This window comes from Toxotes jaculatrix, chromosome 12 (genome assembly GCF_017976425.1).
Source record: "Toxotes jaculatrix isolate fToxJac2 chromosome 12, fToxJac2.pri, whole genome shotgun sequence".
Classification (NCBI taxonomy): domain Eukaryota; kingdom Metazoa; phylum Chordata; class Actinopteri; family Toxotidae; genus Toxotes; species Toxotes jaculatrix.
In genome coordinates, this window is record NC_054405.1 from 18,638,813 (window position 1) to 18,652,771 (window position 13,959).

General features: G+C 39.3%; 1 protein-coding gene across 1 annotated transcript; it reads right to left on the reverse strand.

The window, feature by feature from the left end:
* Positions 1-48: 48 nt before the first annotated feature.
* Positions 49-12,290, reverse strand: LOC121191210 (sodium/hydrogen exchanger 6-like). Its single transcript, XM_041052345.1, has 16 exons — positions 11,902-12,290; positions 10,968-11,167; positions 10,684-10,761; positions 10,365-10,441; positions 10,073-10,185; positions 9,830-9,935; positions 7,992-8,133; positions 7,429-7,534; positions 6,885-6,973; positions 5,610-5,723; positions 4,983-5,094; positions 4,345-4,498; positions 4,204-4,234; positions 4,004-4,092; positions 3,506-3,611; positions 49-3,266 (listed from the first exon to the last, which is right to left on the reverse strand). Exons 1-16 carry the CDS (start codon positions 12,176-12,178, stop codon positions 2,943-2,945), a joined length of 2,118 nt encoding a protein of 705 aa, XP_040908279.1. The 5' UTR covers positions 12,179-12,290; the 3' UTR covers positions 49-2,942.
* Between the last annotated feature and the right edge of the window lie 1,669 nt (positions 12,291-13,959).

Sequence of the window (13,959 nt, forward strand, 5' to 3'; positions counted from 1 at the left end):
CAGGTGGTGTTTGCTTGGTTGTCACTGTATAGCAGAGGGCAAAGGGGCCATGTGGCTGCAGGTTTTTATTCCAACACCAGACGTGACTCATTTAATCAACTGATCTCAGTAATCTCAGATTATTTTTCCCCTCAACATAAATTCACATTTTAAAAACACTATTGCAGGTGTACTTTTCACAAATACAACTGTCATGAACAGTCTCTGCAAACAGTAGAAACACAGTCTTAACATTTTCAGATGTTTAGTTTTAGTTGTGGCTGCTATTATAAGATTACAATTGTTTGTTCAAGATTTCCACATAAACGAAGTATGTTTGTTTATGGTTCAAATGCATTTTAGCAACAAATGAAAATCAAATGGTACTTTACTGGAAGAAAAAAAAAAGCAGATTCACTCAGGTCAGTGTCCCCAGATGATAATACTCAAACCTCATATTAAGGATACTGCTTGAAGATCAAAGTGACAACACTTGTGCAGCTTGACAAAATGAAAACAAACATTTTCATATTTGAAAATGTAATTTTGACTGGGAATTAATTTCTACCTCTGTTGGGCTAGCTCAGCAGGAAACAGGACAAACAAGGATCTTAGGAGATGCCACTGTGCAAAATATCTGAGGCTGGGAACAAAGCAGACGAGGTTGGTTGCCAAAAAGGATGCAAAACAAGACGAAACAAAGCATCAATAAAAGGTCGGTGACATGCTCTTTTGTACTATAATCTTTTCCTTGACCTTCAAATTCAAATTCTGCTCCTAATTGTTAATTGCTAACTTAAAAAGCCACATATACTTTTTGACAAAGTATGCATTTTCCATAAGTACACTGTTCACAACATGGCTATATCAGACAAAATATTAGTGCTATTTTCCATTAATTAGTACAATACTTTAGTCTGCACTCTAAAAACAAATAGTAAATTGCAGGCAGTCACCTAATGGCCCAATTATCCTGGGAATACAATATTAAACATCAAAAGGTTTAGTGTTATATAAAAACCAAAAAAGATCATCTTACTGCACATTAGCAAATCAAATATATACAAATCTACATTAGGTAATTGAATTTCTGAATAGGCACTTTAATTCAAAACAGTTCAGCCAGCCCTCAGAGTCATCTTTGATGATACATCACAAATACACAGCAGTTAACTTTTTCTTTTTCTTTCTTTTTTTTTGGAAGAAAGACGATTAAACCAGTTGATGACAGAAAACCCCAAAACAGACATTAGCCCTAATAACCACATCAGTAGATTTGGCCAGATCAGCCACACACACACACACACACATACATACATGTAAAATGCACACACAGGGAAGCTCTAGTTTCCGAGTATAAAGTAGAGGCATTTGCTACAGTATGGGAAGGAGATATTTTTTAACATGCACACACTGTAGAGGACGACAAACTCCTGGAATGAATATCCACCTCCCTCATGGCTTCCATGCAGTACAATGTACCTTCAATGGAAAGAGTCATAATGCTTCTTAGGAAAAGGTTCGTAATGACAGCCAAGCAGTTCTACTAAGAACAGGGCCAGATAATCATTAATATCACACTACAAAACAATAAATAAATAAATACAAACAAATAAAATAAATCATATCAATCAATAAATCATAAATAAGTCATTTTGTGTTAAATAAATAAATCAATATGTTAAAAGACTGTTCAAGGAGAGAAGAGGCAGTGCTAAAATTTAAGATAACGGAGACGCTCCCGGACACTGTTGTGGAAGCAGTTTGAGTGTTTTGGTTGTGTTTTTGACCTTATAGTATCTGCAGTACCTTAGGGCTGCAACCAAAGATTACTCTCTTTAATCTGACAGCTTTTTTTCTTTTTGAATGTTCAATTAATTGTCTAGCCTATAAGACAACTGTGCAAAAAAGTTCAGGGTAATGTCTTCAATTTGTTTTGTCCGACCAACAGTCCAAAGCCCAACAATATTTTTTATTTTATTTACTGTCAGAACAAAAGTAGCAAATACTCACATTTAAAAAGCTGAAACCAGAAAACGTTTGGCATTTTAACCTGAAAAATTATGATTATGTAAGAGATAACTGATCGAATGACTGGAATGTCAGAACAGTTCACCAATTAAGTTTAGCTAATCGATGAATTGGCTATCCGCTGCAGCTCTAATTTGCCCACTATCTTGCTGTAGAAAATATTTGTTGTATTTTAAAATTAAAAATCCAGTATTGCTCCCATCACAGATGTCAGTGTCCTAGTCTTGTTGCTTCCTTCTTGGCCAATCAAAATCCCTGGTTTCACCTCTTTGAACCTCCTCCACCAACTGAGCAGGAGGTAAACACACAGGATGCAGGGAAAGATAACTCGAGGTCAGGTCAACCCCTCTGCAGATACACTAGTGAGATTAGTAATGTAACTGTAGTCCAAATGCTCCTCAACAGCACTTAATGTTAGTATGTGTTAACAGGGCAGCATTTCAGGCCCTAAATGTTAGATACAGCAGGTCATCATACAAATAGCTCATGGAAGCTAGACGGATACAGGACTGTTTGTCAGGAGCAGTTTCACCACAGAGAAAAGGGTAAACTGCATATTAAAGTGTTTGAGGGTCTCAGAGTCAGAGGGTGTTTGGGGCTTTTAGAACATGGCATATTGCCACAGCAGTATAAACTTGGGAGCAAACAGTACCACCCCATTTTTAGTTAGCTAAATATGCATCTTGAAAGATTTTAAGTAACCAATAAACTTAAATTTACAGTACCTTACCTTACATACAGTGCATTCACATTCAAGATTACAGTAATCCACCTCAAGGGTGAGTTACATCAAGCGCACCTAAAGTTTGTCAGAAAGCTGAGACTATTTAAAAAATATTAGACAAGAGGAGCGGCTGCGTCAACATTGGACAAAACAGCTTAGATGATTTAAGATTTTGGAAACAGACTGCATCCTGACAGTGAAACCTTTCTTACAGTCTGTGCCTCCGAGGGTCGGAGCGTGGCGGGGATGGTGGCGGAGGCAAGGTGACGGTGGTCGGCGGCTCCACTGGGTCATCCATTGGCAGGACCAGGCGGGTGCCCCTGATTGCCACTTCATGTTCCGCCAGGGCGAGCTCGTGATCCAGACCTTCATCGGACGGGCCACCCCCGGTGCTGGTGGTGGAGGAGCGCTTGCGGTTGAACATGTGGGATCCGGACGCGTCCGTGCTGACGGTGACATCGGCATACATGGAGCTCACATTGGCATCGTTCAGGATGAAGTCAGAGTCATCGTCATGCAGCTGACCTTCATTCTGGTAAGTGGAGAGGGGAAGGGAAGAAAAGAATTGCGAGGGAAGGAAAAGATGAAGATGAATTCAGGAGAAGGAGAGAAGAGCTGGTATAAAATCGCAATCCAAATTCAAACAATAGGGAAACCCCACCACCAAATCTCAATACTGGTAAATCTTTATGTCTTCCCTATGGTCACAGAAGTTGGGCATTTAAAAAAAAAGACACTTTAACTATATTAAATGATGATTTATGTCCAAACCTCATAGGCCTGTGGGCTGGTGAGGCATCGTGCCAGCGGTCCACAGCAAGCAGGCAGAGTAGCAGTGAGAGGAGGACCACTGTGAGTGAGGAGCGGTTTCAGGTAGCTGGTGAACAAGCTTCTGTCAAGGACTAAACAATTTGAACACACCTACTTTCAATTAAACAAGTTAGCAAACAGTCTGATGTGTTTCGAAAGTGGAAACTTTATCAGTATCTTATCACCAAATTTAAACACAGTTCAAGGCTTACTAAGAGTTCTTTAATGTTTAAGCAATAAAAAACACCTATTAAAACTATAAAACAATTTTTTTTAAAAAGTAGGTATGTGTTTTAAAATATTAAGTCTATGGTTCCCTCAGTAACACTCCTGTACAGAGCGATCAACTTACTCCTGCATATTAAAGCTTGTAAAGAGCGCCCTCTGTTGTTCAAAGCTGAAATTAACCTCTAAGGTTCTGAAGGCAAGATTTCATGCCATGCATGGCTCAAAGGATACTTGTGGTCAAAGTTGTACCAGATCCTGAAGGGCCAGGCGCTCTCATGTTTGGTGTTCCTCCGCTGTGACCCATCCAACACTGCAGAACTCTGTTAAGACGTACAACTTATTTATATACTTATATACTTGACGATGCAGCCAAAAAAAAGAATTTTAAATATTGCTGAAACAAGAGATTTTATTCTGTAATGATTACTTACAGTGGTTTCTTGATCAGAGTCCACACCCACCCTGAAATAGAAAAGGTAGTAACAATGATTTTGACAAAAAAAAAAATAATTCAGTAGAGGGGATGTAACAAACAGAAAGATGCATGCATACAAAGAGATGCTCAGCCTTACGGTATGCTCATGAAAGACAGCATGGGTGTGGTGCCCCCACCACAAACCCAGACGGTGAAGAAGACAATTAGGAGGGTGGTTGAAAACATCATCTGACGAGCATATGTTGCTGTGTCTCGGATGGAAAGAGCAAAGGTCATCGCTCCACGCAAACCTACAGGTGATAGAAGACACAATAGCATGAAAGATTAAGAAAAGGGTGTATTTGTGTTTCAACAACTTTTATTATCAACTCAAGAAATTCTGCAAGATACATTAACCTAACACTACGTGGCTGACACTGGGGTCACTTTTTCCTAATTACTGCAGGTATTATTTGGCAAGATTATCCTGCAGTCAGTTGATGAGGGTGTTTTTCCTTCTCAGTGCTGCTCATATAAGCATCAGAAACATGAAGGGGATTTCTATTATTAGCTTCTTTCAACAGCACATGTCAGCTGCCATAGGGGTTGTTATTCATAACAGTACTGTGAGTAGGAGTATTGTTAGTCTAGAAGGGGACTGTCTTAGCACATTATCTCGACTAATGCTAATGTTGTTAAATTTCCACTGAGTGGAACCATGTCCCGAGTGAGAGCCAGAGAAACTTTATTCATCTTTACAATTTGAAAATCTGAGACCCCAGAGTCATCATGTACCTGCAAACATCATGACGTGCTGAAAGTTGGACCCGATCTTGTTCTTGCGGCCCAGGTTGAGCAGGAAGGACAAGGGGTAGATGTTTGCTGCTCTCCCCAGAAACACTGCCACCTACGCCACGCATGAAAGTCAAGGACACAACACAGTGAAATAATAATACAGTGTAGGCAGGCTGGAATGGAAAATAATCATGGGTAGATGGCAGTGCGGAAATTCCGTCTCATGGCCGACTGAACTTTGTTTTTTACGTGTTCTCGATTTCATTCTACTTGTCCATGTTATTCTTGGGCTCCCTGAAGCACAAAATAAAATATATGTTAAAATACATATATTGTATGAATATACTGCATTCTTGATCATTAATAATAGTACTGGTGGCAGTAAAACTAGCTGCAGTATCGTGACATAGTTTCACAGATTTATTGGAGTTTTTAGCTGATGCCGGCAAGTTTAGCAGGTGAACGTGTTATGGTAAAATAACAGGATCAAACATTTACTAGCCCAAATGAACAACCAGTGGCTGTGTTCAGCAAAACTGGTTGTCAGACAGCCGCTCATCTCCGGAGCATCAGAAAGGCCTTGATTTGTTTGTGTGGAGCATTAACGCTAATCAGAGTAAAGGATACAAAGGCTCCAATGATGAACAAAGGGTTGAAGACATGTGACTGGAAGGAGAAGAGAGTCAGACCCATGTAGGAGAAGATGAAGTTCTCTGCCAGGAAGTTCAGAAGCTCAAACAACTGATGGGGGAAGAGATAAACAAATACACAGACTGAAAACAAACAGGACGACAACTGAAACTGAAAAGTTTACACTGCACTCATGGCACTTTGGATGAGAGCAGAAACATGTTTCTTGTAAACTTTGCATGCATTTGCTTTGTTCATCTACTGATTCACGATAAAGAAACATGTTTTCTGCTGTTCTATCAGATTTACATTTAAACTTCATCACACATTTTTATATTGAGATTATATTGATAACTTCAACTTTTAAAACTTCAGCAACGTTCATGCACACCATAAAATCCTAATGATAAGGTTAAAAATAGAGAAGGAGCCAGAGAGCATGAAAGATTTATATCTAAATAAAGAGAGTGCAGCTGACCTATGGTGTGCAGGATTTCTAGTTCTTTCTTAATTACAGTTTCCAACATAGAGAAATATGTTTACGGTGTTAGTAAACAGTAATTATCAATATGCTATATTGCTCTGCTACACTTACTGCTGGGTTATTTAACTGTATAGCTTTCAGAAAAATGGCAGCTAGATGTTTATATGAAAGGTATTGTATGTTGGACAGTTGTCACGTATGGACAAGGAAGTACAACCCACATTTTCCCAAACGGTCAACTGCTATTCTCACCTACTGACAGACATGTTAACTCCTCCAAACCTCATATAAACCCTGCCCAAATAAAAATTGTGATGTTCATTTTGATTCTTTAAAAGTAAAGTTACTGCCATAAAGGCCAACAACAATTAGTCCACCATCACACAGAGCTAGCAAAAGAAATAATATATTTAAATACACTTATTAAATACAACTGTGTTCAGCTGTGCTCATATGACACAGAGCTACTTGTATGAAGGACCCGCAGCCATCAGGTCCATCAACTCTGTGCTTCAGTAAAGGATATCTTGTAGATTTCTCAGAACTTTCTGCAGCTTAACAGAAGTAGAACTGACGTTTGTTGTTTGTTAAACATCATCTATTCTGAGTACTACTGCACGTTGTAAACTAGATTTTTTAAAATGGAAATACAAATGACGTATAATACTGGTTATAGTAATACTGGTAGTGGCAGTACTGGTCTTTCCTAAATGTGTTACGGAGCAATGATTAAAGCTGTTTAAAGACAGCAGACACAGTGGGATGGGATCACTGGGATTGCATTTCACCTGTTTGCTCCTGTCCTGAGATTCAGGGGAGAGATTGTTGTAGGTGTAGTGAGCCTGAGTGATCCCACAGAACAGCACAGCTACTACACCTGAATAAAAACAAAGATACAGAGATTTCACTTCAGTGTCACTCTAAACACAAATTATTTGTTAGTGGAGGGGTTCAAAAGCATTTAAAAATCAGCATTTTCATTTTGTCCACACTGGAAATGAGGACAAAAAATATTCCTTTAGTCTCTGTCATTAAGAAAAGGAAGTGCTTCAAGTGGTTTGATGATTTAAAGTGTTCTGGTGTGAAGGCCCTACTGTGTTAATAACAGTGTCATCACTTTTAGGTGATAGTTGGAAGAAAACCTAAGGCAGCTGAAATACCAGGTTGCTCAATGTATCATCACTGTATTAGTATGAATCTTATCAAATAATAATTAAAACTAGACTATACTGTCTTTAGGCCACACAAAAGCAAACCACCAAGATGTCATAACAAGTAATTTATATTTTTTGTCAAAAATCTGAATCACAGGAGCCCTGGATGCAGGTGTACCTGTGAACCCGCAGGCCTCAGCCAACAGGAAAGTGCTCCAGGACATGAGGAAAAAGAGAGCTGTCTCCAGCAAGGGGAAGTCCCTCAACTTTGTGAACTTGGTCACGTGATAAAAACTGGAAGTCAAGGACAAAACAAGTACTGGCACATCCACGATACACCTGCAGCCTTTGTAAGTGACAACAGAAACACAGACATCTGTAAATATGAATGAATTGAAAGACATTGTCTAAGTAAGATGAGAAAATCTGATCAGATGGAATCAAACAAATAAAACTGTAGAAGTAAATAAGCACTGTTCTAGTTTAACTATGCAAGGCTACAATTCAGGTTACAACCAAATGGGGTTTTTCTTGTTCTAAGTCAAATATGACTCAAAGCAGCCCATACAATGATTAAACAGCTGCAGCTTTCTTAAATTAGAAGTCGGACACCTGTTTTAATCCCTGTAATTCTGTTGCTACTAATGCACACCTGTGAATATACATTATTATTTTAGTGGTAATTATTAGTATTATTATTATTCAACAATATGTAATGGCGAGAAACAGTTGAAAGGATATGAGGGCGGTCATGACTCCAGTGGCGACTCCGAGTGCAAAGGATCCACTGAAGACACCCAGGAAGACACCAAAAGATTTCAACATGGCCATGGCCTCAAAGCTGTGGCTGTTGTCTCCCGCAGGCTGGTACGCCACAATTGAGCTGAAGGCCAGATAGACAAGAGTACAGAGAAATAAAAACACTTACATGAAAAAAGGAAACAGACAGTTACCGAGAATTCAGGAAGGGAAACTGGTCAAATGCTACGCACGTGGGCTCAGTGAAAGGCACAAACAGAAAGATTTTTCAAGTTGTAAGTCAAGCATCAAATTAAACCTGCAGCAACCCAAATCCAATTCTGACTTTGTATAAATGTAGGGGATTTTGGTTTCCCCTTAAAAGAAGTAATAAAGACTTAACACAAATAGACTGGAGTTGGGTTTTACAGTCCAATAAGGGGAAGGGGTTAGGGTTTTGCATGCCCAGTTTTCATTGGATCTTGGATCTCTTAGCTCTGGTTGCTTGGTTGAATCCAATCCAGTGTGAATAAGAGTGAAAATAAATAAAGAGACAACCAATTCAGGTACTAACCCTTTATGAGGAGAAGCACCCAAATGACCTCAAGACCAACAAAGCAAATGACCAGCACTAATACCCAGCTTTAACAAACCTTAAACACACACAAACAGATCCAAACAATAGAAAAGCTTTGTCTGGCTATTTGCAAGTTCTGTAGAACATAGAGAAAAATGAAAAATGATACAAGGAATGGATATAAAAGGGCTGCAGTGGCTGGGTGGGCTAAGGGAGGGCAACAATCAGGTTCTAATACTACAACTCTGCCACCACAACCACACAAACAGTCCACCAACCCACCCACCCACCCACCGGGGGCTCAATGTCTGGTTTTCTCCCAGCCATTCCTCTGCCCCCTCGGGCAAGACTGAACCATCGTCTGCTGGGGAATGCATAACTTCAGCTCCCCGCCTACCCTGTTTCTCCAGCCGGAGGAGAACACTTCATACATACGTGCAGACAGGTGATGAATGACACGGGTGGGTGAAGGAAGGCAAGCAGTGAAATGACAGGGACTGATGTTAGTATGATTAGTGTCCACTCATGTGCAATGTACAACACAAACAGCGGAATTTACATTTAGGTCAACAACACAGAACTAGGATTAAAGGACAGGTTCCCATTTTTTTCAAATCTGTCTTTTGACAACACTCACACACCCCTATGCACATTTTTTAAGATGTTGGTCACTGTAATTATTCCTCCTGTCCATTCTGGCCACAAAAGGATCCTTTAATAATGCAATGATGGGAGGTGAAATCCACAGTCCTTGTTTTGCGTAAAAAATAATTTTAACAGAAGGAAATATTCAACAGTCAGAGTCAGGAAAAGCAAGCAGAGAAAGTTTCAGTCTTTTTAGTACAAAATTCTTTGTTGTACTATCCCTCGGCTGCAGCGTAGCAGGAAAACACTGCGTAAGAAAACAAAAAGCTGAATTTCACACCAAAAAGTTGGCGACTTTGTAAAAACACCCACTTGATTCATCTAACTCTGACTGCTGAACTTATGAACACATTTTGCACTAAAATAAAACAATGTATTTTGTCCCCCATCACCTCTTTTGGAGACATGTTAAGAAGGGATATTTTCAAGGCCCCTATCAACAGAAGGAATAAGTATAGCAATTAATAACTCTTGAAATGTACATATTGTTTTGAGATAAAACATTTTTTAAAATGTGAACCTATCCTTTATTGTGGAACAACTCTTGCTGGGGCGAAATAGATGTGGGAAACCCTGTTCCTGTGTTTGTATATTTCTGTAGCATCTTATCAGTGCTTACGAAGAAAGGACGATGGCCACAGCATCATTGAGTACACTCTCCCCAAAGAGCAAAGCATACAAGTCCACATCCACCTTGAGCTCATTGAAGATAGCCAGCACTGTCACTGTCATACAAAAAAGAGCAAAAACACTCACATGAATATTGTACAGGACAACAGGAGCAAGGAAAGTCCTCAAATAATAAGCTGCGTCCACTGTTACTGAATATATGGATACTGAAATCTAATGTGGCACTACCTACCTGGGTCTGTTGCCGAAACGATTGCCCCAAAGAAGAGGCAGTCAGTAAAGTAAAAATCTCCCCCTAGCTGACCCACAACTTTCATGAAGGACACAAAGCCATACATGACCAACCTAAAAAGAAAGAAGAACAGGTGTACAAGTCAAAAGAGAAACTGGCACAACACACTTTTTAGATGATATGAGGCAAAATCTTCTTCAAAATCTGCATTTGGGTCTGAATGTCAGGCACAACAGCAAAATCAAAGCACCACAATTTCTGAGGTTATTTTAGATATGACCAAATCACCTACCCGATAACAAAGCACGATATAACTGTTCCCATGAAAGCATAGGCCAAGATGGAGCCGATGTTCCTGAAAAAATGTCTCTGAAACAAACAAAGACAGCAGTTTCTTAAAAGTGAAGTTGTCTAGTAATGGTTGTTTGGCTGTAGAAATATAGACAAGACAAAATAATTGTGCTGAATGGTAATTTTCAGAATAACAAAATCAAATTTTAAATTATATGCTATTTGTATAAAATCTTAATTGTGAAAAACCTAAATCTATATTTGTATTTGACTGTGAATGTCTATGAATAGTACATCACAAATCCTCATGACCCTCTTACCCTTTTCAGACTGTAACCAGCGTGGAAGATGATGGGAGGCAGCAAAATGTTGAAAAACACTTCTGGGTCAAAGGTCACCTGAAGACAGTGGTAAGTTATTTATCAAAGTTTGTCAAGACTGTTTATCCCTCTACATACAGTCACAAGGACAAAACTCAACTGAATCGAATCACAGCTTGTGAAAGTTTTCATTTCAAACAGTTACTGTCAAACCTCTATCAGTATTTCCACAAGACATATTTGCAGTTGGTAAATTAATATGTTCCATCTATTCATCCCCTTGCCTTTCTCAGCATCTCATCATCTTGCACTTGGTGACCTTTGCTCCGGCTGACTTCCCCCTTCAGGGTGTACTCGTAGAATCGGCCGCTGACGTTGACCAACAGAGTGGCAGGGCTGGCGTTGACGGCACAGCTGAGGATCAAGTCACTCATGCTCTGTGGCACGTGGATGCCAAACCGCAAGATCACACCCACCAACAGGCCTTCAGGGTGGAGAAGAAGAAGAGGAGAGAGGAAGCGAAGGCAAAGCAGTTAGCCAAAGATCTTGAGTAAATATCCCTTGTGCAGCAAATTAGGGTGGGGTTCTATTTAAAACACCTGCGCTGACTTATTTGAGTGTTTTACTAAGTGCTATACGAAGGCAGATGCACTTGTGGGAGGTTCTTGAGGAGATTTCACTTCTCATCCAAAAGGCTTCTTCAGGGCTAACTTATTGGTGGGGAGTGAGTCCCAGGTGTTGTACCTGGATTCAGTAAAGCAGCCTCTCACTGCAAGCTGAAAATGAATGACGGTGCAGGTGTCTGGCCAGTTAAAAGGGAAGAGTGGCTGCTTTTTATTCTCATTGCTATAACAAAAATATCCTGCATTTTCCAATTGATTTCAGCTGTTACCAGTATTACCTTACACTTACCTTACACGTTATTAAATGGACAGCTGACAGAATGGCAAACTCCATAAAAAAGGCCACCACATTCCACAATCCTAATACAGTTACTATTACACAGTTATACAGAAGGTATAATAGCGCGTAAACAATACTCCTTTGAATGCCTACATCTCCATCATAGCTTTTGTCTCACTCAGGAAGTCTCTCCATGTACAATGAAACCTAAAAATAAGCTGTCAAAGTGAGCTAACACCGTCACAGCCAGCTAGTCTTAAAGCTAAGTTAAATTAACTGATGGGCATTACCGTTAGCTAACGTTAGTGATCTTACCATAGATCATGGCGAGTCCAGTTTCGTGTAGGAACCTAAATCGTCGGTGTTTGAACAACCATATAGTTAAAATGGTGAGTGTTAAGAGCATTATGAATATGAGAAGATTGGCACTGTCCTGCCGGTGGCTCTCCTCAGCCATCCTCTCTGTTGCGACGTTGTCCATTGAATTGCTCTCGCCTTGGCTCCCGACGAGCACGAATGTCAACAGAAAAGGCAACAGCAGGAGCGCTTTCGACGGCTTGACACCAACAACGTGTCTCAGTGTAATTCCCATTGTGGCCCTCTGTGAAACGGTTACATTTGTCGTTTAATTCCTATCGGCTTTGTCGGGAAAACCAAAGCTTGGACGAAGCCAAAGCAAATGACAGCTCCTTCCGCAACCGTTATCAAAACACTGGAACTTCCGGTTCTTCAAAATAAAAGTCACCCCACGATTAGCGGTAGTTAGGGGACCAACAGCGACATTGCATGGCGTTTAAAGGTGTGAGGGTTGAAGTTTGTTGTCATTACACAACGCATGATTGCGCAATGAAATCCACTTTAAAGATACTATATTCAGAGAAAAAAACAGACAAATAATCATTCAAATTACAATTAAAAGGAATAAAAATAGGTAAAAGAGCACTGAGCTAGAATAAGAAACAGCAAAAAAAAAAAAAAAACAGGCCTATTTGAACCCTTTGGAGTTGTGTTAAGGAGGAATTCTGGACTTTTCATCCTCACAGCACTGCTTTAGCTCAGCCATATTCTTAATCCCATCTGATGTGAACAGCTCTCTCACATATACAGAATCAGGTTCACAGCAAAGCTCAACATGGGTTGCAAATCTACTACGTAACCTTCTTAGAGCTAATTTTAAGTTTTGTTCATGATTGTCTTGGAAAGTTCATTATTTTATTCTGAAAGTAAATTTAAATATAATGCATTTACTTCATTTACTGCATTTATCATGTCTCTGTAATTGTAGTTAACACAACTGGCCAGTCATTATGTCCATCAAATGCCAATCAGAGGACACATTTAAGGACTAGTGACTCCTTTGCTTTCAGCATACTATACATAAGATGAATAAATCAGTTTCACAGTCTCATTCTGACATTTATTGTTTGAATATCTAGGATCTGACAGACTGATTTGTTATAATATTTAACAAATTCAAAATGATCTCTTAGAAGAAAATACAGTCTACATCTTCATTTTTTCAGCTCCTCTTTATACATTTTATAATGGTCTAATAATGCTCATCTAATACTTCCTCACCCACATGGTCACATATCTATATTTCTGAATAATTATTATTTGAAGTCAGTATTCAGTTTGGCTGTGTCAGTAGCTTTTTTTCTGAGAAAACAGGAAAAAGAGCTGCGAGCTAAGAGTAATTTATCACATGTATGCACACAAACCGCTGTCCGATTCACTGGAAATCAGTTAAGATGAAGCAATTGTTGACTCAGGCTTCAGAGATCAAATGTCAAGTTAAAAGTTAGTTACGGTTGTGTGGGCTGAGTACTTTTTGAAATTACCATGATACTAACTAATTCAGCTGGTAATACCGGTAATTGGAGAAATATCACTGCCAATTTATTTGTGTTTTGGGACATATTAGAAGCTAAATTTCACAATGGTGTTCTGATTTTGTGGAACATTTGTGTATTTTGCCACTGAAACCAGTTAAAGAACCATATTGTGTTTGATTTTGATACACTTAAACGTTGCAAGCATGTGGTCATTTGAAATAATTCTTCAACAAAGCTGATCTAACAATTTGTGTATGTGTTGGTATACATGTACAACATACCACAGCACATACATGAAAAGTTCCCCTTCAGATGCAGGTATACGCTCACAATCTTTATTTTTGAAACAGTTTCCTCTAACAGGAAACAAAACCCACAAAACCCAGCTTTGGAGCAGCAGACACAGAATGTGACACACAAATCAAGAATCATATGACCTTCATATTTTAGCTCAGCTTGGCCATGATGTTAGACATGCTGTCGCTTCAGAAAGTATTCAGACCCCTTTACACGTTTTGCACTCTATTCTGTTGTAGAT